Raw genomic sequence first — 22,556 nt, 5'->3', positions numbered from 1 at the left:
TCAAATGTCATAGCTGTAAACTCTAAATGATTGTTAGCCCACTAGCGAAGATGGCCACTTCTGGCTCACTGTGATTACATAAAAGAAATTACACCTACAACTAAAGCGACTTCACTTGAGTTGTAGATGTACTTCCCTTTAACACAGCCTTCATCAATACAAAATAAAAGTCAAATTCCAAAACTTCTTCATAAATGTGCAGAAGTATATGTGCAAAACTCAAATCATCATACACAAACTGCAACCACATTAATATTGTTAATTACTCAATCATGTAATGCTAAAACCCAACAAGCTGTTCCGTGGGGAAAAAAAATGTGATTCACAATATTTGTTTTGAGTTACATAATCATACTACAAGCTGTTCTTGGGACAGAAGGGACATCATGTATCATGGGTCCAATGGACCTATGGCCATATTGACCAAAACTAAGATAAGTTTAATTTGTCTGAGTATTTTTAGTGGAGCTTGTTGACCCTTTTCATCAAGTTAACAAGCTAAGGGGCAAGAATTGTGACAGAAATGTGTAATGAATGTGGATACTCAAACTAACATCTTACCCCAATGGTGTATTTACAACATATACTGCAGCCTACAGTGCAATACATCTCCTGATAACTGTGTGGGCATGTATAACAGTCATTGTTATCTCATATGGCCTTTTTAAGATTGCCTGTGCACACAAAAATAACACACTAATGCTGTGGCATCTTTCACTGAATGCTTGTTAAATGTTTTCATTGCGTCTAATAACAAAACATAATAATACATAATAAAATAGTTATTTTATTTTATACTAATATATTGATGATGACAAAATAATTTCTATTTAGTTAGCTTTTTCTGAAGATAACACCTACAATGTTAAGATGCAAATTGTGCAGTAAAATTTGGTCTATCTATGATATATGTTGTTCAGTGAATATGCAGCTCATATTGGGTAAAAGTGAGTGAGTGAAGAGAAAGATTCAAACAGTGGTTGTATAACAGTCATTTAATCAATGTATGAGACGTGTGCATGGGAAAGTGGTGGGAGGTGCCTGGGTAAAAGCAGACAGCACAGGTGAGTACTGAGGGGAGTTGAGCACGGTCAGCCTCCTGTGTATGTGTACCTGCTCAAGCACCTACTCCACATGCCTGTCTAAGACACCAACACACATGTAAAGTCACATGTCCCATTCACTGTAGAGAGCTAGTCTTATGTCTCATTCACTGCAGAGGGCTAGTGAGTGTCTCTATTGTCAGCCTGCAGCAGTGCGTCAGCCTCTCACCAACACTAACATCGTGACAGCCCTGCTATCTCAGAGCCTGATTAAGTAAATGCTGCTTCCAAAGAGTAAGAAGCCTCTCAGGCCATTAGTTGAGCAGATAACAGGCCTTCTCCATGTACTGTGCCACTCAGCAGTATATCTACAACCTTTGTTGGCCCCAAGCTCCCTTTTACCATGGCAACAACAGGAAAATATCTAACACCATTTGAATTCCGAAGTCATCACTGATGCATCTGCAAAGCAGAATGTGCCTCTCAGGAAACACAGGGCCACAAAATCACATTATGCATTTATTACCTGTGATAAACAAAAGCCGAGGTTCCTTATCAAGATTTGAGATGGTGAACACTAATGCATTGTGATAGGGTGAGAGAATCACACTGGGCTGGGCTTTTCACTTTAGATTTATCAAAAAGCATTTAACACACAGCCTCCTCTTTGTGTAAGAGAGCCCACAAAGGGCCTTCATAAGGTCTTGCCCTGCACATACTGTATATGGAGGTTTGGTCATAAACTAATTTTAGTGGTCACTAGTCATATTGTTTTTTTGCCTCGGCTGCAAGCTCAGTTGACATTAAATTGAGTCAAGGTTTTAAACAATAACTTTCTGGATCAAAACAAACATGTAACTTTGTTAGTACTGGTACACGCCCATGCAGATGCATTATTTTAGCTCTCAGTTCTGCCTGTAAGAGCTTAACAACTGTTACCGTTCTACTCTGAGCCAACTGTTTATCTGTGATTGACAAGATTATGTGCCCTCTGTAGGGCAGGCTAGACTCCATAGTCATTCACTATAGCTTAAAGAATAGACTGTGGGCCAACCAATCACTCACACATTGAGACTGTATAATATAGTTCCTAATTCAGCTCGTTCACTTTGAATGGGGAGCAGCTTTTAGTTGCTATTAGTAAGAATGCATTGTGACAGTAATGTGAGAAATCTTATCCCTTTAGCACAGTTCTCTGTAATGTCTGTTTACATGAATAGCACATGGTTGCTGGGATAGCCTGCAAGTAATAACAAGATTGGGACAGTGCTTTGTGATGATGAGAAAAGCTGACAAGAGCACCTCAAGCCTGATGCCCTGAAGCGTACGTGCTGTGCATGTGGGAATGTTTGTCAGAAACAAACTGAGAGAAGGCGATGTTCCAGAGTTGAAAAAATTACAATACACTCCATGAGGCCTATACACACTGCAGTGTGTAATGCCTGAGAGTCTGGTCCATTTGGCCCAGACTCGGACAATAAGAGAGAACTTAAAGGGACTACTGCCAAATGGGACTCTACAGTCATTAGTTGTCTATTATTTGTTTTGCCTGTGTGTTTTAAATTCTGCACTAATGGCTAATGAATAATCAATTTAAACACAGTAAATATACTTATACATGCTAAAATTCAAACCATGTGTAAACAATATCAACACATAAAAAAGTGAAATAAAAAGATGCAATACTTACAACCATACCATTTAGGGACACCCAGCAGTCAGGCGGAAACTCTTGTAGGAGAGGCACCAGGTACTGGAGACAGCCATCCCAGTGACATAGAAGCAGCATCATTCCTATCAAATTAAATATTCTTACCACAGCACTAGCCAGGTCATAGGTCATATGGAAAATCTGTGGAAAGTGGAGAGAGAGAAACAAAGAAAGCTGGGTTAGACCAGGTATCTCTTACTTTCATTCTAGTACAGTAGCTTCTATCATCAGCAGCCTATAACAGCACAGAAGAGACTCTGGCATTTTATAGTACAAAAAGACTTGGATTAAAAAAAAAAAATAAAAATCACAGAAAAGTCAGCTTTGAAGTGGACAGCATAGTGTGTCTGTTTGGCCCACTGGATGTCTGTGTGCACTTGCAGATGTCGAGTGGTTCATAATTTATCATGGCTGCAATCCAAAGCAAACGAACATCAAATAAATAAATAAATAAATACGCAAGACATACAGATCAAGATGTCATGTAGTCAGTGATCACTGATCAGATCTTGATATAGTTAAAAGGCAATCATCTGCAGCTATAGTGGCTACAGTGGAAAAGCATTTAATAAGTGGTTAATCAATCCATCCATTTTCTTCTGCTTATCCGGGGCCGGGTCGCAGGGGTAGCAGTCTAAGCAGGGACTCCCAGACACTTCCTCCAGCTCCTCCGTGGGGACCCCAAGGCCTTTCCAGGCCAGCCGAGAGACATAGTCCCTCCAGCGTGTCCTGGGTCTTCCCCGGGGCCTCCGCCCGGTGGGACATGCCTGGAACACCTCTCGAGGGAGGTGCCCAGGAGGCATCCGGAACACATGCCCAAGCCACCTCAGCTGGCTCCTCTTGACATGGAGGAGCAGCGGCTCTACTCCGAGCTCCTCCCGTGTGACTGAGGTCCTCAATCTATCTCTAAGGGAGCGCCCAGCCACCCTGCGAAGGAAACCCATTTCAAGCGCTTGTATCCGCGATCTCGTCCTTTCAGACATTACCTAGAGCTTCTGCACCTTCGGGTCAGGGACAGGTCTCTCACTGCGGTGTCGGCCTATGGGCCGAACAGCACTGTAGAGTACCCAGCGTCCTTGGAGTCCTTTGGGAGGGGTACTAGACAGTGCACTGCCCGGGGACGTTGTTCTACTGGGGGACTTCAACGCCCACATGGGCAACGACAGTGACACTTGGAGAGGGGTGATTGGGAGGAACGGCCTCCCTGATCTGAACCTGAGCAGTGTTCTGTTACTGGACTTCTGTGCTAGTCACGGTCTGTCCATAACAAACACCATGTTCGAGCACAAGGGTGTCCATAAGTGCACGTGGCACCAGGACACCCTAGGCCGGAGGTCAATGATCGACTTTGTAGTCGTGTCATCTGACCTCCAGCTGCGTGTCTTGAACACTCGGGTGAAGAGAGGGGCTGAGCTGTCAACTGATCACCACCTGGTTGTGAGTTGGGTTCGCTGGCAGAGGAGGAAGCCGGAAAGACCTGGCAGGCCCAAGCATGTAGTGAGGGTCTGTTGGGAAACCCTCTGTCAGAGGGACTTTCAACTCACACCTCCGGGAGGACTTCTCCTGGATTCCGGGGGAGGCTGGGGACATGGAATCCAAGTGGGCTTCATTCTCGGCCTCTATTGTCGATGCGGCCGCTCATAGCTGTGGGCATAAGGTCTGTGGTGCCTGTCGCAGTGGTAATCCCCGAACCCGTATTGGACACCAGAAGTAAGGGATGCTGTCAGGCTGAAGAAGGAGTCCTATCAGGCCTTGTTGGCTTGTGGGACTCCTGAGGCAGCTGATGGGTACGGGCGGGCCAAGTATGCTGCAACCCATGCGGTTGCGGAGGCAAAAACTCGGAGCTGGGAGGAGTTCGGGGAGGTCATGGAGGAGGACTATCGGACGGGCCTCAAAGCGATTTTGGCAAACCGTCCAGGGCCTCAGGATAGGGAAGCAGTTCTTCACCAACACTGTTTACAGTGCGGGGGAAGAGCTGTTGACCTCGGCTGGGGACATTGTCCAGCGGTGGAAGGAGTGCTTTGAGGATCTCCTCAATTCCGAGGAGGAAGCTGAGGCTAGGGACTTGGAAGCGGACTCGTCCATCACCCTGGCTGAAGTCACTGAGGTGGTTGGCAAGCTCCTTGGTGGCAAGGCTCCGGGGTGGATGAGGTCGATCCTGAGCACCTTAAGTCTCTGGATGTTGTGGAGCTGTCTTGGCTGACACGCCTCTTCAACATCGCGTGGCGGTCGGGGACAATACCTCTGGACTGGCAAACCGGGGTGGTGGTCCCTCTGTATAAGAAGGAGGATCGGAGGGTGTGTTCCAACTATAGGGGGATCACACTCCTCAGCCTTCCCGGTAAGGTCTATGCCAGGGTACTGGAGAGGAGAATCTGGCCGATAGTCGAACCTCGGATCCAGGAGGAGCAATGTGGTTTTCGTCCTGGCCGGGGAACACTGGACCAGCTCTACACTCTCCATCGGGTGCTAGAGGGTTCATGGGAGTTTGTCCAACCAGTCCACATGTGCTTTGTGGATCTGGAGAAGATATTCGACCGTGTCCCTTGTGGCGTCCTTTTCGGGATGCTCTGGGAGTATGGGGTTGGGGGCCCTTGGCTAAGGGCTGTCCGGTCTCTGAACGACTGGAGCAGGAGCTGTGTAGTAAGTGGTTAATGTCTCAGGAATAGAAAACCATAATGAAGTACCCACAGTGAGAAGCAGTTTTCATTGTGATAGGTTTTGGTCCATCAGAAGTGATATGGTCGACAGTCAATTTATCTTTTTCTCCATTATGTTTTCTAAGCTAACCATCCTTCATCTAAAGCTTTGAGAATTCAAATAGAACAATCTAATATGGACTGCTCAAAAGAATTATAGAGGCTGTTTTAAAACACAATGGTGAGGCATGTTGCAGAGGCCACTGGGGTGTTTTGGGGTAAAAAAAAAAGTACCAATTTTCTAATCCTCCAGGAACTGGAATTGCATTGTCTTAGGATCCAACAATGAGAATTTTCATGTAGCGTCTCATACAACAGGAGTGAAACTAATGTAAACCATTCCTGTTGAGGTTTGTCACATCTCATTGACATTCTCCACTCAGTAATGTCCCACTATGGATCTAAGAGGAGATACACAATATCATAGCATAAAAACACAATGTTGGAAAGGCTCTAAGAGTCATGAGCAAATCTAAAGTACATCTGAAGAGGTTATTTTATTATATTATTATAGTTATATGTCTCTTGTTAATACTCCGTGTTTCTGCTGATACTTCCTTTGTTCTGTTTCTCCTTTATTATGATGATTATGTAAACATGCAAATATCAAGGATGTTGTGCTATGCCTCTCAATATTTTAAAATAAAGATTCTGAAAAAAATAAATTAAAAACTGATAATTAATCAGACATTTTTGTCAGTTGAAGGACATAGTTTTATTGTAATTCTTGTTGTTTACAATATTAAATCATGCACACAAGCAGCACATGCTGAAACCAGCTGTGCCGCACTCATCTCTGTAACAACAAACCATAGTGAACCCAGGTGTGTTAGAAGTGCTTTGAATGAACACATCTCCACCCAGGCCCATTGTGACTAGCCTGTACCTCTCTACACAGACAGAAAAAGAGCAAAGCAGCAGCACATCTACAGCTCTGCCCAGAGACGCTCACATTAGAGCCAGCTTCAGTGCATGCAGTCCTCCTCTGCTGCACATTACCATTTAATGTAACGACGGTCTTACTCTGCCCCTGTGTGCAAGTGCACTTAATAAATAATATGAAAATTCACAAGTTAGAGTGCAATAGTTTCTAAAACTACATTAATTAGAAACAGTAAAATGTGTTTACAATGTCTGAAAGTCACACATGATTCCACCAGGTTATGATGTTGTTCCCTCATCAAAAACTAAAGTGAAACTGGTTGTGAAACATGTTAATATGCTGTTTTCGACTAATGTAGCTGTCATGTTTAGAGCAGCAGTAGCACCCAAAATGCAAGACTACATTTCTGAAGTTGTTTAATGAAACAAAGAATGACCAAACACAAAAATCCAAACAGACATGATGCTGATAATGACAAATGAACCAACAAAGGGCAAAGGAGAACACAGGGTATATATGCACACACATGAATGAGACACGGTCGAGACACATTAGTGTGGGGCAAACAATCCATTCAACAGGAAGTCAAAACACATACGGCTAGAGAAATACAAAATAAAACCGGGTCAAGAATAATATAATAAGTCAATGGAAATTAACACCATGACAATAGCCTTTCCTAATGTGTTAGTGTTAGTGGTATCATTCAAGAACTGTGGACAAAATATTTATTTTTGTTTGTTTGCAGTTCAATAAGAGTTCAAGAAAGTTATAATATTTTAGAGACACAAAAAATATCAACACCACACATGTGAAACATGGATTTAGTCAAGTAAGATGCCAATAAATTCTTTGTAGCTAAAAAGGTAATTAGAAAGTATATATAGTATAATATGTAGTAGATCTACAATCTCAGCAGTTGGTTGAAATACATGGGGGTCGCGTTTCACAAAGTACTTCACATTGCTGGAAATCCTGTGTAGCCTTTGGGTCAAGTTGAGTCAGAGGAACTACTTGTTGTTAGCAGGAATGTTGGGCTCAGTGTGGCAGCAGTTACCTACCACAGGCAGATAATGAGCTATTATTAAATACCCTCTCTTTTCCAAGCATGTTTAACAAGATTCAGGGTCGTCTGGTCTGGGATTACACAGGATAATCTTCATAACAAAGCAGAGCATAGGGACCTTATGTTTGCTTTATCACTTAAATAACATTTTAATTTTATGTCACCTAAAATAAATGACTGCACTTATTTGTGAATTAAGAAATCACCTACATACATGAGGCAGGAGTGCATGAAAAGTGTTTCTGAAGGGCTACTCGAAGGTCAGAGACTGATTCCCACTCGGACTAAGTGCATACTGTTGTTGTGTCCTTTGGCATGAGACTTCACCCACTTTGCCTAGTGTGAATGTGGTGTTTGTGTGCATGATGGTTTGACTATGGAACAGAGGAATTAAGAGAAGGAAAAACGCCTTCGAGTGCAAAAACTGCAGAAAAATTCTAACTGTAAGTATGCATAATTCTTGAATACAGAGGGGCAACAAGCCAAGAAGTGATGTGTAGTAGCACAGGTCACACACTCCAGAATACGGCCAGCTGAGCATGCAGGCACACTTGGCGATAACCCTATCTACTCAAATTGCAATAGATGACAAATTTGCTGCATTTTACTTGCCTGTCCAGCCAGTCCCGTCTACATTTAGTTTGAATCCAGATGGTTCTGGAAACAGACCATCAAGGATGTTAAACTGACATCCTTGGGATGGTCCTTTCGCAACTGCTAATTTGTAGCATGTTTCAAATGATGTAGAAGATATCTCCTTTCGTATCATTCGGAACAAAAACTTCTTTAACCTGAGATAAATAACATTTTCATTTTCATGTTTGGGTTGACACGAATGAACTATGCTTTCTCTGACTGGTTAACCTGCCAGTTAATCACACCTATCTGAAATTGGTATATAATATAAATAAAAATAATAAAAATAAATATAGTAAATATGGTTCCAGACATCTTTGGAAAGTTTCATCAAAGTGCATGGTTCTGTCTGGCCAGGTCAGCATTTTACTGCAGGATAGTGCTTGAATGGCTAGCACTCACATCTCACAGCAAGAAACTCATGCTGCATAGGTCATTCTTTGCAAAGTTTTGCAAAACATGCACAACAGGAAGGCAGCTCCTCCAGCTAAGGCAGTCCTGACCAAAACTAGACTCAAGACCTGGAGATGGGTCCATGAAAACTACACTGAAGAATGCTTCAATGCAGCTTCTGCTTAGTTAACATTTGAAACAAAACCAAAGATAATTACTCTACACCAAACATGAAATTACAACATGTTCTTTAGACATCTTCAAATTGAACACAGTGACGTCTGCATGAGGTTAGTCAGGATTAGGGAAGGACTAATTTGAAGGGATTAAATCCACCAATGACTAGTACATTGAAGGATGACAAACTCCTTCCAGGAAAATTTCCTCATCTTCCAAATCTCTTTTTGGACCTTTTGGAGGTTTTACTAAAAGACGGGTTATACTTATACAAATTATAATGCATGTTCTTTTAGTCGTACTTAACAAACCTTTTGTCCTTTTGGTAAGGGAATGAGTGCCACCCAAGCTTATATAATAATAACTTATAGGACCGTGCGCTGTGTACTCCCAGAAAAGGCTGAAATCATAATGCTACAGTGCCATCCTTACTTCCCCAAGAAAGGCAGCCAGCTGGAAATAATAAGAATTCATGCAACCGTACTGATGCTGATAGATGAATGTAATAGTTCAGCAATAAATAAACATAAATCGAGTTGGCATTGTTTCAAAGCTACAGGCAACATACAGTATGCTCCAAAACACTAATCAGAGCAGTGCAGATTAGAATAGGCCAGAGGAGGAGAAGAAAACTATAACAATCTATATTTATATCCATTATTCAAAGTGAAAGCATTCAGACTGATGGTTTACCTATGCCAAAATAATTGATCCAGATTGAGCATCTGAATGAGAGTACATTTAGGTAATGAGGCCCAACAGTAATTCGTAGCCAGAGGCTTAATTGAATACAAGAGGTGATCGATGGGATCTTTACACAGACAGAAAATAAATGATGATCCTAACGCAACAAAAGAACCTGTGAAGACAATATCATTATTGTTTCTAAGCATGCACTCCTGCCTTAGTGAGACGTCATATCCATACATCTGACAGCTTATCCATCAGTGAGAAAACAAAGGATGTGAACTGGCTCCTTCCACAGATCCACACCTTATCTGCTCTGGTTAACAGCACTATTGTTGCATCTCACATCCCTTCTTCATCGCAGCATTTTTTCATTTCTTCAGGAAATGTTGCATCAGGGAGACAATGTCAAATACAGCCTGATCTTACTAATGAGCCGCACAATCACAGAGTAGTAAGAGGAGGATTTGCATTTCCAGCACTCAATCACAACATCACTGTAGGGTTCTGCGTTAGTAATGGAGTGTGAGGAGACTGTTTTCAACATGTTTTCTTTGGTACCAAATCAAGAACATCATATAACACATACCCAGTAGACATTTTCATAAACACTGTAAACTATGAAAACAACCCAAACTGGATATTCAGAAAATGGCTTGAGCAAAAAGCAGTGTACACAGAGGCTAAGAAGCACTAATCAAAGGATAGCTTTGATTGGATAAGCTGTGTTAATGTGCCAATGACAAGAGCAGAGAAATGCATACGGGGTTTTCGCACAGTAGGCACAGAGTAGGGACCTGAGACTAGGGCTGCACCTGCGCTTTGGGGCTGGTCAGGCCACAAACATTTTAGCAACATGCACAAGCACATGTGCAACACTGCAAAGGTAAAGGCAAAGGTAAATTCTAAGCATCACAGTTTTATGTGCATGGTTTACAGTGCTCAATCAAAGTAGAATGAAGGGGAAAAACACTTTTGCTATCCTGTCCCCACAGATGTTCAAAGCACGTTTCTCTTTTAAGTTTGTTAGATCCACTCTTTGGCACTCCGGCTGAGTGGACATGAGCAAGGAGGACTGGGTGGTTCCTCTAACTAAATGGGAGTGTGAGATTTTAGGGACTTAGTTCTTGGTACTGTTATGTCTGAAAACACCCGTTTGGTGTGGTAGGGTGTGCGAGCTGCCTCTTCCTGTGGGAGCTGTGCTGCTCATCATTTCCATGTCCGTCAGCAGGATTCTCTTGTTCTCGCACTGAGCACATCACAGAGGAGTGCGAGCCTCACTCCCTGCCCGCTGTCTCACCCGCTCTGCATCTATTTTGGTCGTGTGAGCGTGATAACCTCAACACTTAATCTGTGCTCCACCATTCCTGCAGCACTGGCTTCTCCTGCAGGGCTAGGGGCCCACGCACACTGAGGTCATGTTTATGGTGCCCTCTATGCAGATTAATATTAAATTATATACATTGTTTTGCACTGAAACATGAAGGTTTCAAAGTAGTCAGGGCCAGCCTGAGACCTTATGTGGGCATTGTTCTGGCAATGCAAGAAATGAACAGTACCATTTTCTTAAGGAGTACAGAAACTGGGGAAAAGCAAGGCGTGGTGCACAGGAGGGCATCTAGGGATCAAATCCACATATTTATGGATGAGGAGGAGGTTAAATGTTCTATTGATTTGTACCTGTAACCTGAGCGGCAGCACCAAAATAACACCAGCTCCGCTCTAAGAAAGCATGTCCAGATGACTGACAGCTCTAAACGCTGGGCAGCAGCACCTCCATTACGCTCTCATCATCATTTCTGCCAGAACAAGTCACAACAGAAACACGTTTACATATTTTTTTATAAACAACTGTTTTACCACATGAAAGAGTTTTTGCTCAAAATACCTGGTTATTCAGGCCTGTCTCAGAGCAACAGTCAACAACACTGTTCCAGGAATCAAGTCAGCGTCTCTATACACTGAATATGGACACAGGAGAGCTCGAGCAAACAAATAAATATTTTGTTAGTTTAAAAAGTGCTACAGTGAGAACTTTACATTTTAGATGGTAGCTGCAGCTTGTTCCTGTTGCATGTAATACAGTATTGGGGTAGAGTTGAATTTTAACAAGTCATATAGCTGAAATATAACTACAAAAAATGTATCAAATCTATCAGGATCAAAAACAATACCACTAGGTAAATTTATGTAAACATACCTGTTTTTATAGTAAATAAGTTAATAAAGAAATATTTAGAGAAAACCTTTGTTCACAAATATCAGCCATTAACCACAACAGAAACAAACAAACAAAAAAAAAAGATCCACCCCTAAAATAAAGTGACCAAATTAAGTGGACCAATTATCACAGACACTAACTATTAAATGAACCGTCAGCATAGTTAATGTCTTCTTACAAATAGCAAAAATAAATAATGAATGAATGTCTATTGTCCAGATGCCCTCAGTAGCATAACATTGATGTACTTCTTGTACTAAGTCACCTTTCCTAACAGTTTATTTTGTCTGTGCATATCATTTACCTCTACATAATCTGCATGACTACAAGTTCTGCCAAGAGAAGACACCGCAAAAAAGGCAGAAAACAAGTGAGATCAAAATGAAGTGGGAATGATGACTGTGTAAGAGAGATGGGAAGGCCTTTTGCAGATGTCTGGGGAAGTGGCACAAGCAAACGGAGCAAAAGAGTGCAGTGAGCAGTGCTAAGAAGGCAGTCAGGAAGATTAGAGCCATGGGAAAGGAAAGGGGATTTGGCTGGATCACACATTGGGCCTGCTGTGCTCATGTCAACACAAGATGAACCCTGAACACTGCACAATTAGAAAGAAAATAAAACTCAGCTAAAAACATCTACAATTCTCCTTAAAAAGTCACCAATACAAACAGGAACACAAGTATCATATTTTACCTTTTAATCTAATACACATTTAGCACAAATTAGGCTACTCGAATGGTGCAAAAGAATAGAATAAAATACCTCAAAAAACATGTATCTGTAAAGCGAGCATTTTTAGCAAAGCAGTTACCTTGGCGGACCCCCCATGAGAAAACTTACATAGTGGACCTTTAAGTATTTAAGTCGAGTATTTAGATAACAATAGTTTATCTAGAGACATTTGCTGGTGGTGCATGCCAAAGATATAAAGCCCCCCCCCCAAGTGTGTTGCCTCAGACCTCATGCCTCTCTGCATATTTTACTCTCCTTCACAGGTAGGAAGCCTATAATGCTTCTAGGAAAGTACTAAAATCTTTTCTAATTCACTTGTTTCTTTAGTGCCATAGATTAGTGAGACCCCAAGTTGGCAACTGTGTCTGTTGTGTTGTAAATCAAATATAACTGAGCAATTTGACTTGTTATGCAGGATCCTGACTTGGCTGTAGGTTAATTCCAAAGTCTATATAATTGGAAATCATAACATTAGTGCACTCTAACATGAATCAAATGTGACTCTCATTTATTTTATTATATTTATAGTGTGATAGCACTACTTTATTGCATGTTTATTAAATTTTGCATTCAGGTGTCCTCCTAAGTGCAAAAGTCAAAAATGTGTAATTCATTAATGAGGAGTCTGTCGACTGGACAAAAGTTAGTTTGGTTGAAGAAATGTAAAAATGCAATAAATTTATTTTAGACCTTTGTATGTACTGCCTACATCACTACCTAGATACCTTTTAATCTACTCCCTGACTGTAGTAAGACTAATAGCCCAAATGATCTGCTGCTGTGTCTCCCTCTTCTTAACAATGCTCATGGATGAAGTCAGTGTAGTTTATAGCAGTAAAAATGGCACTAAAGGATCATATAAATCAATGTGTTTACGGACAGCAGTGCAGCCACATGGTATAGGGCCCAGCTGTGGGTGTGACAGATGTGTGTGTGCTGTGCATTTCAGCCAATCAATCACCTCCGTACAACTCTGGGGAAGTGAGGGAGCAGCCAGCTTTAATGCTTGGCTGCTTACAAATTAATTCATTAGCACCGGGCATCATTTCAGGAAGTCTGCCATAAGTAGTTTTACTCTCCCTATTAAGAGAATCTCAAAGTCCACTAGGGAAGGTTAATTTTAGACTTTTCTTTCTAGTAAATGGTCTGAACTGTTGAACCCTAGCCCCCTAGTACCAGAGCAGTTACCAAAAATAACTCAGATTAGCCTAATCTCTTCACTTATCATGTTAGCCCCCTCCCAACTGTATATCTTCTGTCTGAGTGTACACAAGATCTACATCCATGGTTGCCAGGGGAATTCCCGTCAGACTTTGATGTCAGACTGCATTTTAGAGTCAAATTCCACGTGGACTTCAAGACAAGTGTTTGTATTCTTAAGAAATGTTCACACAACTTCATCTGATTCTGTTACAAGAAAACCCTGCAGGTAAATGAGGTTAAATTATTATTCATTTAAAATATAATTTAGAGATATCCATTTGGAAACTTTCCTGTTAGATTATATTGACATAAATATAAGACTAAATTATCCAAGATATAAAGCCTTCCCACTCTTTAACCTTTAGCTCCTCTGGTTCATGCTGAAAGCTGCTATGCTCCATTCACAGTTAATTCACTTAGTTATAAGTTTATAAAACGAATCAAGTGTGAGTTCAACACCTAAACTGGGCTGTGATATGCCAGTCTAGAGGACGGATGTGAATCATCTGGTGTCCTGGTGCAGCAGAAAGAACTAGAAGTTCAATGCCCAGATGACATGGAGATTGCCCTGAGAGACACCCCCATCACCACCTGCCCCTCATCTCTCCAGCACTTGTACATCTCCAAGACTCAGGAATGAGCAAGTCAGATCACAGCTAACCCTTCTCACCATGGCCTCACTGTCATTTGTGCTCCTCCATTAAGTGTCATGGACTGCTGTTCCAATGTATCTACATGGTAGGTGTAGTCGACTAGCCTGATTCTTCAGCCGGTTTCACTTCGTAGAAACTGTTGGACCTCTCAGTGTTAGAATTTGTTCACTCAACGGTAGGCGGGTACTTTTTATCATTTAACCAATTGCTGCTATTTGATAGTTACGTATGTAATGCGCCACTAATGGGGTTAACTGGTATATTAAGCTTTTCCCGAATCCCATAAGAAGAAGGGCAATAACGTCTTTCCCTTGGATAAAAATACATTTTAAAGGTGATCTCTGTTGCAGTGTTGGAAACAATCCTCTGCTGTTTTGTCTCCTATTAACTCTCCTGTTAACTTATTCTCAGGTGGTATTGTCTGGCTTATTTATTATTAATTTAGAAGACTATTTTCTTATTTATCTACAAAATTGTCTGGTCACACATTATTTCCTACTTCATACCAAGGTTTAGTTTTTTCTTGTGACTTCGGAAAGATGCCTGTAAATGCCACTGTTTACATTGGAAAACCACTGGAATAGCATTTAAGAGTTTTGATTTACCGCATTAAAATGACAAAAACCTCCGTACTGCTTGTGTGTCATGATAATTACCATATCGACTTATCATTCAATATATGAAAGTTAGAACAATATTTTGGCGCTCAATATTTATCATGCGTACAATTTCTTGGCAAAACTGGGGAGATACTGGTTAGTTTTTTTTGTTTTTTTATACAAATAACATTCTTTGTCCAGTTGGTGCTTGATACTGCCATTTATTTGCTACAGCTAAAATGTTTTACTGAGATTATCTTGCATTTTTGTTTTTGTATTAATGGCATAAAGTAGTTGTTTATTGCAGTATAAATATATATATATATATTATCTATAGCAATATATCGTGCTTAAAAATTTGTTATCATGACCTACTTATGTGTATGGCTGCTGTGTGTCTGCTTGTATCCACCATCAGATCAGCTGAAGACATTCTGACAGTGACAGTGAGAGGCTGAGTGAGGGCCAGAGACTGACAAACTGAGGTATTCCCAATGGATGAGAATGAAATATACCAAATGTCACAGAGCCACAGTATCATACTGAGTGAGCGAAGACGCCAGCAGCCAATATTTATGAGCGTCTGTCTCTGCACAGGCCAGCACAAAACAATACGCTATCAAGTTTGTATATTTAGAAAGCTACACAGTTCATCACTAAAGGCACGAAAGATGAAGCATATGGCTTGTAACATATGTGACATTTGCGAGTGATTCTGAAGCTATTTCTAGAGCATTTTTTCTTCACTTGATTTCTGAACTCTGCCTCCTTTTCTTCGCCCGTTGTTTTTTAATTATCTATAACTGCTGATGTGTTAGAATGTACAAGACAATAGGGATGTATATGGTAATATTGCTTGATGTTTTATTTACAAAAAGCTGTCCAGTGGGATAAAGGATCAGTTATCAGTTAAATACTATATTTGCATTTATTTAATGTTTATAGTTTGGGGAAAGAATACTGTTTTCAGTTTCTGTGATGGTAAAGGTTACTTAATACCACTTGATACTGGAACTAAATATCTGGGACTGGATTTGTACAAATTTAGAAAGTAATAAATCAAGAATCAAAGGATGCAGACTGTGGCATAAATGACAAAATGTTAAAATAGAACTTGAGGCCTAGAGAGAGTCATTATTTGGTGTGGGGCTAGTTAAGGACTTTTCATATATTTTACCAATTATGAAGGATGTATGGCTTCAAAAATGTCTCTTATAATCATATTTCTGGCAATTTTCTCTGTACACTAAACCATATGGTCAACCAATTATCACTCACTACCAGAGTTAACAAGACCAAACTGCAACAGAAGGAGCGCTCAGTGACTTGGCCTCAGAATATGGGTTAAATCTACAGGGGACGTAGAAAAGAGAAAACAATTCTGTCAGTGGATTTTCCACCCCATGGGCCGACAGAGAGGTTGCCTCCACACGATGCACGGGAGCACAGAAGCACAGTGTGTTCTTCAACAAATATGTTTCAGAGAGCACACAGGAGTTAGGCACAGGTCTGGGATCTGTGCATGATTTTATTGGACATGACTAGAGAGGGGTACTTCATTAGGAGATGTATTACTAAGCAGCAATGTTTGAATAGAAGATGACATAATGAGAGGTTTGTAAGGAGAAATTGCAGAAAAAAGTCAATAATAAAATTCAAACAAATCTCAGTAACAATAATCAGAAAGGACATGTTTATAAGAGGACAACGCAAAAGTTTGGACTTAGTCTCCACCCCCCATGAACCACAGTTCCCCTCATAACAAACAATTTTTCAGTGAGCCACATTGAAAGTCCCTGGAGTACATGTGCTTCCTGATGAGCACAAAAGTTTTACCCACTCGCACTGTAATCAAAGCAGAGGCGAACCCAGGCATCTACTGGGTTATTTTTAGAACACAAAGAAACATAGAAGACATGCAGCTCTTAATAAAATATGCATGTGCTCCAAGACGACACATGGGATATAGAGTATAAAACTCCTTTAAATACATTTATATATCATATCATATATTAACCATGTCACTTTTTAAATGAAAATAACCATCACCAGCAATGCAAGTAGGACCAGCACACCATGTGAACCTGGTTTCTGGAGCTGCGCAGTTGAATGAGTATGAGTGGCAGTGAATGAGTAAAAATGAGGACACATACCCTAGCCTACTATACTACCACAAACTAAACAATAGCTTCTAATTCTTTCTTTCAGAGATGAAAGAAGTACTTATGATATGTGAATATGATTATTACTACAACAACAAGAGCCCCTACGGCAGCTTTTACCAGTACAATGTATTTTGTTAGCGTCCCTGTGAGATAATTCATATTGATGAGGTAATGTGCTTTAAGTCTCCACTTGAAGACTCCTGTATTTAATTGCAATGGCGGTTGTAATAAGACACAAGCATGTAAACTAACTCGGGGGATGTGATTGGACAGTGAGAGGTGACTGGTTAGACAAGACACAGTAAACAGAGATGACACAAGAGCTGCGGCTGAACTTGAACAAGAAGCTCAGATATAGTTAACGTCTGTCAGGTAACTCAAGCCAAGCCCACACTGGAATGTCTTATACAAAGTCACTGAAAGTTTAATCCTGTGCATATTACATAAGTGACTGGAACTTATAGGAACACAATGTATGCCCTCCTTCCTTTACTCTGAAAGTATAAGGTGGACCACATCAAGTTTTAGGTTTGAATTTTAATTGTAGATGATGTAGTGATCTTCTGGAAAAACAAAAAAAGTGTACAAAAGTGTGTAGTGATAGTCTTTGAAAGGGAACAGCCAAAAGAAAGAGAAAACCTTAAAATGGACACGACTGCTGCACAAAGTTTTTCTTGTATGGACATTAAATATAAACAACCAGCTGCACAGCCCCACGCTATGTGTGTGCTTCAGCAAATCCAAATCTAGGCTAATGCACACCTGCTCCCAAAGTGAAGTGCCTCCACCACTGCACTACTTTACAGCAGTCTGGACAGGCCCAATAAGTCCCCCCTGTGATCCAGGGCTGTGTTGTTAGAATTATAATTTGAATCACCATCTACAACTTTAACTTTTCCTTATTCATTTCTTGGACAAAAGGGTAAGTCAGAGGTTGACCTTGGAACCCTGAACAATATCTGTTTTTAATAACAAACAAACACACAAACAAACCAATACTTATAAAGAACACTGCTAAGCAAATCACAGTAACAAGTGTTCTCCAAAAGTACAAATAACTCATTGCACCTGCCATTAAATAAAAAAAAAAAAAAGACAAAGCTTTTAATTGACCACAGCTGAGGAGAGTCATACCAGAAATCACTCAAGCCAATTCTCTTTTAATTATGCATCCATAAAAGTAATTTTGTGGAGAATGCACTAATATGACATCTTTCATAGAGTATACACACTTTGTAGACATCTGGGCTGGCATGATTCTTTTTGGAAGTATATTTTCAACAATATCATATTAGGGCTGCAAAATAAATCTAATTCAAATTGAAATTTCAGTTGCAATCTGAAATCAAAAAGTTGCAGTGATTGAAGTAATAAAATGTCCTTTCTAAACAACAAAATCAGTCTTTCAATGGAGAAAAAATGGCTAACTGTGATTTTGACCAAATGGAATTTTGACTTGAAAACATGAATTGTAAATTTATTTGCAATCACAACACCTGTAGGAGAAATCACAATTTGATTTTATTTTAAAATCCCGTAGGCATATCACAAGTTGAAAAACCCACCCAGACTAAAACACTACTTCAGTGTTCAGTTAAAACCCATTTGTCCTCACTTCATTATGCAGCATTTTACAAGCTGCAATTACACGAGAGAAACAAGGTCGACACTACAGGAAATCAATCAGGGGTACATGCGAGAATCACTGCACTGCGATGTGTCTTTTATCTCTCCCTCTCTCTGTTCCCCTCTTCAATTCCCCCATAATTCAGTGCTTCATGAGTCAGCATTCCTTTGGTGTGTTTGTATTTGTGGGAGGGAGGCACACCTGTGTCCCTGCCTGGCCTCTGACGCTAGCCCCGAGGCACAGAGGACTTGGCTCGGCCTATTCTAAGACAGGTGACTCTCGTCTGCAGGACTCTGTGAAGCCAATCCAGCTAATCTTCTTTGGCACCACGCAGACACTCTGCTGAGGTGGCATTTTACACAGTTTCATCATTATTCCTCACTTGCTGCACAGCGTCAGGCTGCTCTGGAACAACAGTTGCTTAACTTGTCAATAAAAGAGCACAAGGCAAGACAATACTCATTTAGTCGAAATCCAGTTGGTTTTAAGTCATTTAGATTGTGTGTTTACTTAATGGTATTAGCAAAGAAAACATATTTAACAATCTTTTATAATCCAGTCCTAGTATCTTGACCCTATTCTGTTTCTTCACTTTGCATTAAAAGCCCTACTTAAAATCTGCTTTAAATCTACCAGAGAATTATTTTGATGTTTGTAATTTGTATCTGCATAGAACTGTATAGCACCCATAGATTTTACTGTATAGCAACCATAGAAAAAAAACAATATGTAACAAACTAGCACATTATGAACTAGGGCTACATGATATATCGCAATCATATCAAAATCCCTATTTGAGCTGGTACAATGTTCATAGTACATAGGCTGCAATTATTTACATTAAAGACAGACCTCTGCAAAGACCAAAATATCCTTAAATATTTTTATCAGTAAATCATGTAGTGCCTGTAGTTTAGACCTCTACAAACATGCTCTAAAATGTGTGGGATTCTTGCATTAGTTTAGTGCTTCATATTTCTGTCTTCTCTTTTAAAATTAATGTTCCTTGTTTACAATATGGACTCTAAACAAAATCCAGCTTACATCACAGATATAATCACACTCACAATAGTAGAAAAAACATTTTGACTTCGACTTCTTTCCAAACCTGCCCAGCCCTGCCATCAACGCTCCACTTGCAACGGCCTAGCTCTCAGTCCACCAGTAATGTATTCTGTGCTGCATGTGGGTCCATCAGATGTACAGACAGACAGTACACCTGATACACGCACAAGCTGTTTACACTGTGTTTCTAAACATGGATCAGAAGAGAAGAGCGAATGCTGCTGACACATAATAGTGGCATCCGTTCCACAGCAGACCACATGCAGCCGATGTCATGTCACTACGGTTTCCTCTGGTGCTTCCATGCGCTAAACTAGACACCCAGGTCAGGCGGCTTACTTTTTTCCCCTTTCAGATCAATTTACCGACTGTGAATCAACCACGTGCCTATACTTAGCAAAAAGGACACTAGTTAAACAGCTCACTTGCTTCTGTTATCAGATACATGCTGCTTTTTATGTTTAGATTGTAGACACAGAAGGCACATTGTTATGCCCATGGGTTAAAAATGCAATGTATTAAGGGTGTGCAAATATATCAAAATATCATGATACTGGGCTGCTATATATATTTAAAAAAAAAAAAAAAAAAAAACTTGTTTACACAACTGGCATATTCACTGTTTTAATTGCGTGGAAATCCAGAAGGATATCTCTCTGTATTTGTGATACAGATCCAAATCAGCCACTGGCACAGCATTGAGTCTGGATTTTTCCAGGCAACTGTTTTAATGATTCAAATGGGTGTATTTCATATCAGGTTTGTGCAGATCATTGTTTAACAAAAATCCTGTTAAAATGTGTTTGGTTTGTTTGGCAAAATATGTATCACCATATTGTGATAACATCGTATTATGAGCCATGTATCGTGTATAGTACTGAATAATGAGGGATCCTCTGAATCCCATCGCTGTTCTGTATGCCATCATCAGTGATATATGCAGTATTGAGAACATGACAGAAAAAGTATCTTGCACTGATTTTGTGTCGTCATTGAGAGTAATTATTGAGTTTGATTTGGCACATAAAAATTGTAGGAATCACTGAAATGAGATTATATTCCTCCAAATGTTTTTTTTTGTGTTTGTACATCATACATGCACAAAAAAACACATGTTGGATTTTTCATCCTTTTGGGGGACATTTAATTGACTTACATTTATTTCCTCAAGACTGAGCCTAGCCTTAATCAAAATTCTTCCCATATCTTAACCCAAACCCTACTCAAACAATAAGCTACTTTAATTGTACCTGAACTTGAAATCATGTTGTCGATCTAATAATGAAGGATTTACATCATGGATACCTGATTTTTGTCTGAGGGAGGGAGGCAGGTCTCCATGATTTGAGTGTGTATACAGATGAATACCCACACATAATTAATTTTAGTGTGAAATACTACAGACTATTTTCTCCTCAGAAACTCAGCATATCAATTTGTATTCATAATCCAGTATGTTCATGGGTGTCAGTGATAATGTGAGGACACTCTGAAACACTCTGAAACTTGTAAAAATGTCAAGTCAACACAGAAAGGCTGTAGGGACATCTTATTAATAAACAGAAACACATCCTAGTGAATGTGTGGTTGGTCTCGGTGATAGGGTACTGCCACAAGCCCGACCTGGCAGGGCCTTGGCTCTAGGCTGGGATTTGGCACAGACCTGATGGAGCAGCTGAACCAGATGTGGCACACTGTTCTTGTGGGATTACTCATGCCAGGCTGTTGTTACAAAATACAAGAAATCTCAGAGGATGTGCACAGAAAGGCCATTTTTGTAACATGGATAAAAATTCAGCATTTACAGAGCCACCAACAGAAGATGATAAAAAGCAGACACTGGGGTCACAGGGATAGTTAGTCCAAAATCCGAGAGGGCATAGAATAATAAGAAAAACATACATGCAAATAAGCCTTGAAATAAGGAGGAGCAGAGGGTAGAGCGCCCTTGAAAGATACCAACACTGATGTAAAATTATATAAAAAACAACCCACACTGCTGATCTCATTATTTCAAATCAGTGTAGAGATTTGTAGTGCTGAGGTGGTTACAGAAATATGGATGTACATCCTACAATGTACATCCTGGGTACACTCTCAAAACCTTAGAAATTCTCAAAAGGACTTAAAAACAGTGGCTATAAGCTTTGAAATTACATTATTTAATAGGCTAGATTTCTTACAGATTCCTGGTTCCTGAAAACCTAGTTTCACTTGCTGTTTCTATGTCTATGTTACATAGAAACATAAAATACTTTAAAAAAAATGTTTTGTCCACGTGTTATTTTGAGAAATAATTGTTACATATTATGAATTCCCTCTTAAACTCTCCAAGTGCCCACAGCCTCTTCCAGATGTCCAATTGTGCACCTTAGTTGGCCTGTGTTGGCTTTGCTCTGTGGTGGCGTACGCACCATGTTTACTGTGCTGTGTGACCTTCACACTGTGTGCTGCTATTTCCCTGAGCACCAAGGAACGCAATAATTATGTGTGAGCAAACAAATGAATGAATGGTTGAACAAACACATTGACAATTACAGGCAAACACGCAGACAGTAACATCACCAAAATAGATGAGTCTTTCTCAGACTTTTGTACAGTGTGTTCCTAATGTCAGCTTATGCAGCAAACATGTTCCAAATAGCATCAGTTGCATTGCATATTCTCAGTCTAGTAAATGTAAACAAACAGGAGACAAAGCACTGCTGCATTTAACTGCCTTAAAATAAGTTATTGTTTGTTATTTACTATATTTAAATGGACCCACATTAAATCATTAGCTTGTCTAACAACATATGTGTATGAATATTTCTGTGCTCTCACAGCTCTTAATGCTTTCTGGTACAGACTTCATAGAGATAATACTGCTTTGCTTTTTTACTACTTTTAAGTGTATCTGTGTCCATAAAGACAAATAGGCAATGCCACCTGGCCAATTCACAGGTAATATCTGTGGATTCCCTTTGTCACTAAGAATACATACTTTTCAAGGTATTTTG

General features: G+C 40.2%; 1 protein-coding gene across 1 annotated transcript in view; it reads right to left on the bottom strand.

Annotated features, from left to right (window-relative positions):
• LOC110160656 (potassium/sodium hyperpolarization-activated cyclic nucleotide-gated channel 1) overlaps nt 1-22,556 on the bottom strand; it is a 45,754-nt gene that overhangs the window by 15,818 nt on the left and 7,380 nt on the right. Inside the window, exon 3 of the mRNA XM_020925331.1 lies at nt 2,734-2,895. Within this exon, the coding sequence (XP_020780990.1) occupies nt 2,734-2,895 (162 nt within the window). The remainder of the gene's footprint in view (nt 1-2,733; nt 2,896-22,556) is intronic.

Source organism: Boleophthalmus pectinirostris, unplaced genomic scaffold, assembly GCF_026225935.1.
Source record: "Boleophthalmus pectinirostris isolate CB_2022bp ecotype Guang Dong unplaced genomic scaffold, ASM2622593v1 HiC_scaffold_18, whole genome shotgun sequence".
Taxonomy (NCBI): domain Eukaryota; kingdom Metazoa; phylum Chordata; class Actinopteri; order Gobiiformes; family Gobiidae; genus Boleophthalmus; species Boleophthalmus pectinirostris.
This window is presented reverse-complemented; position numbering and strand designations above follow the sequence as displayed.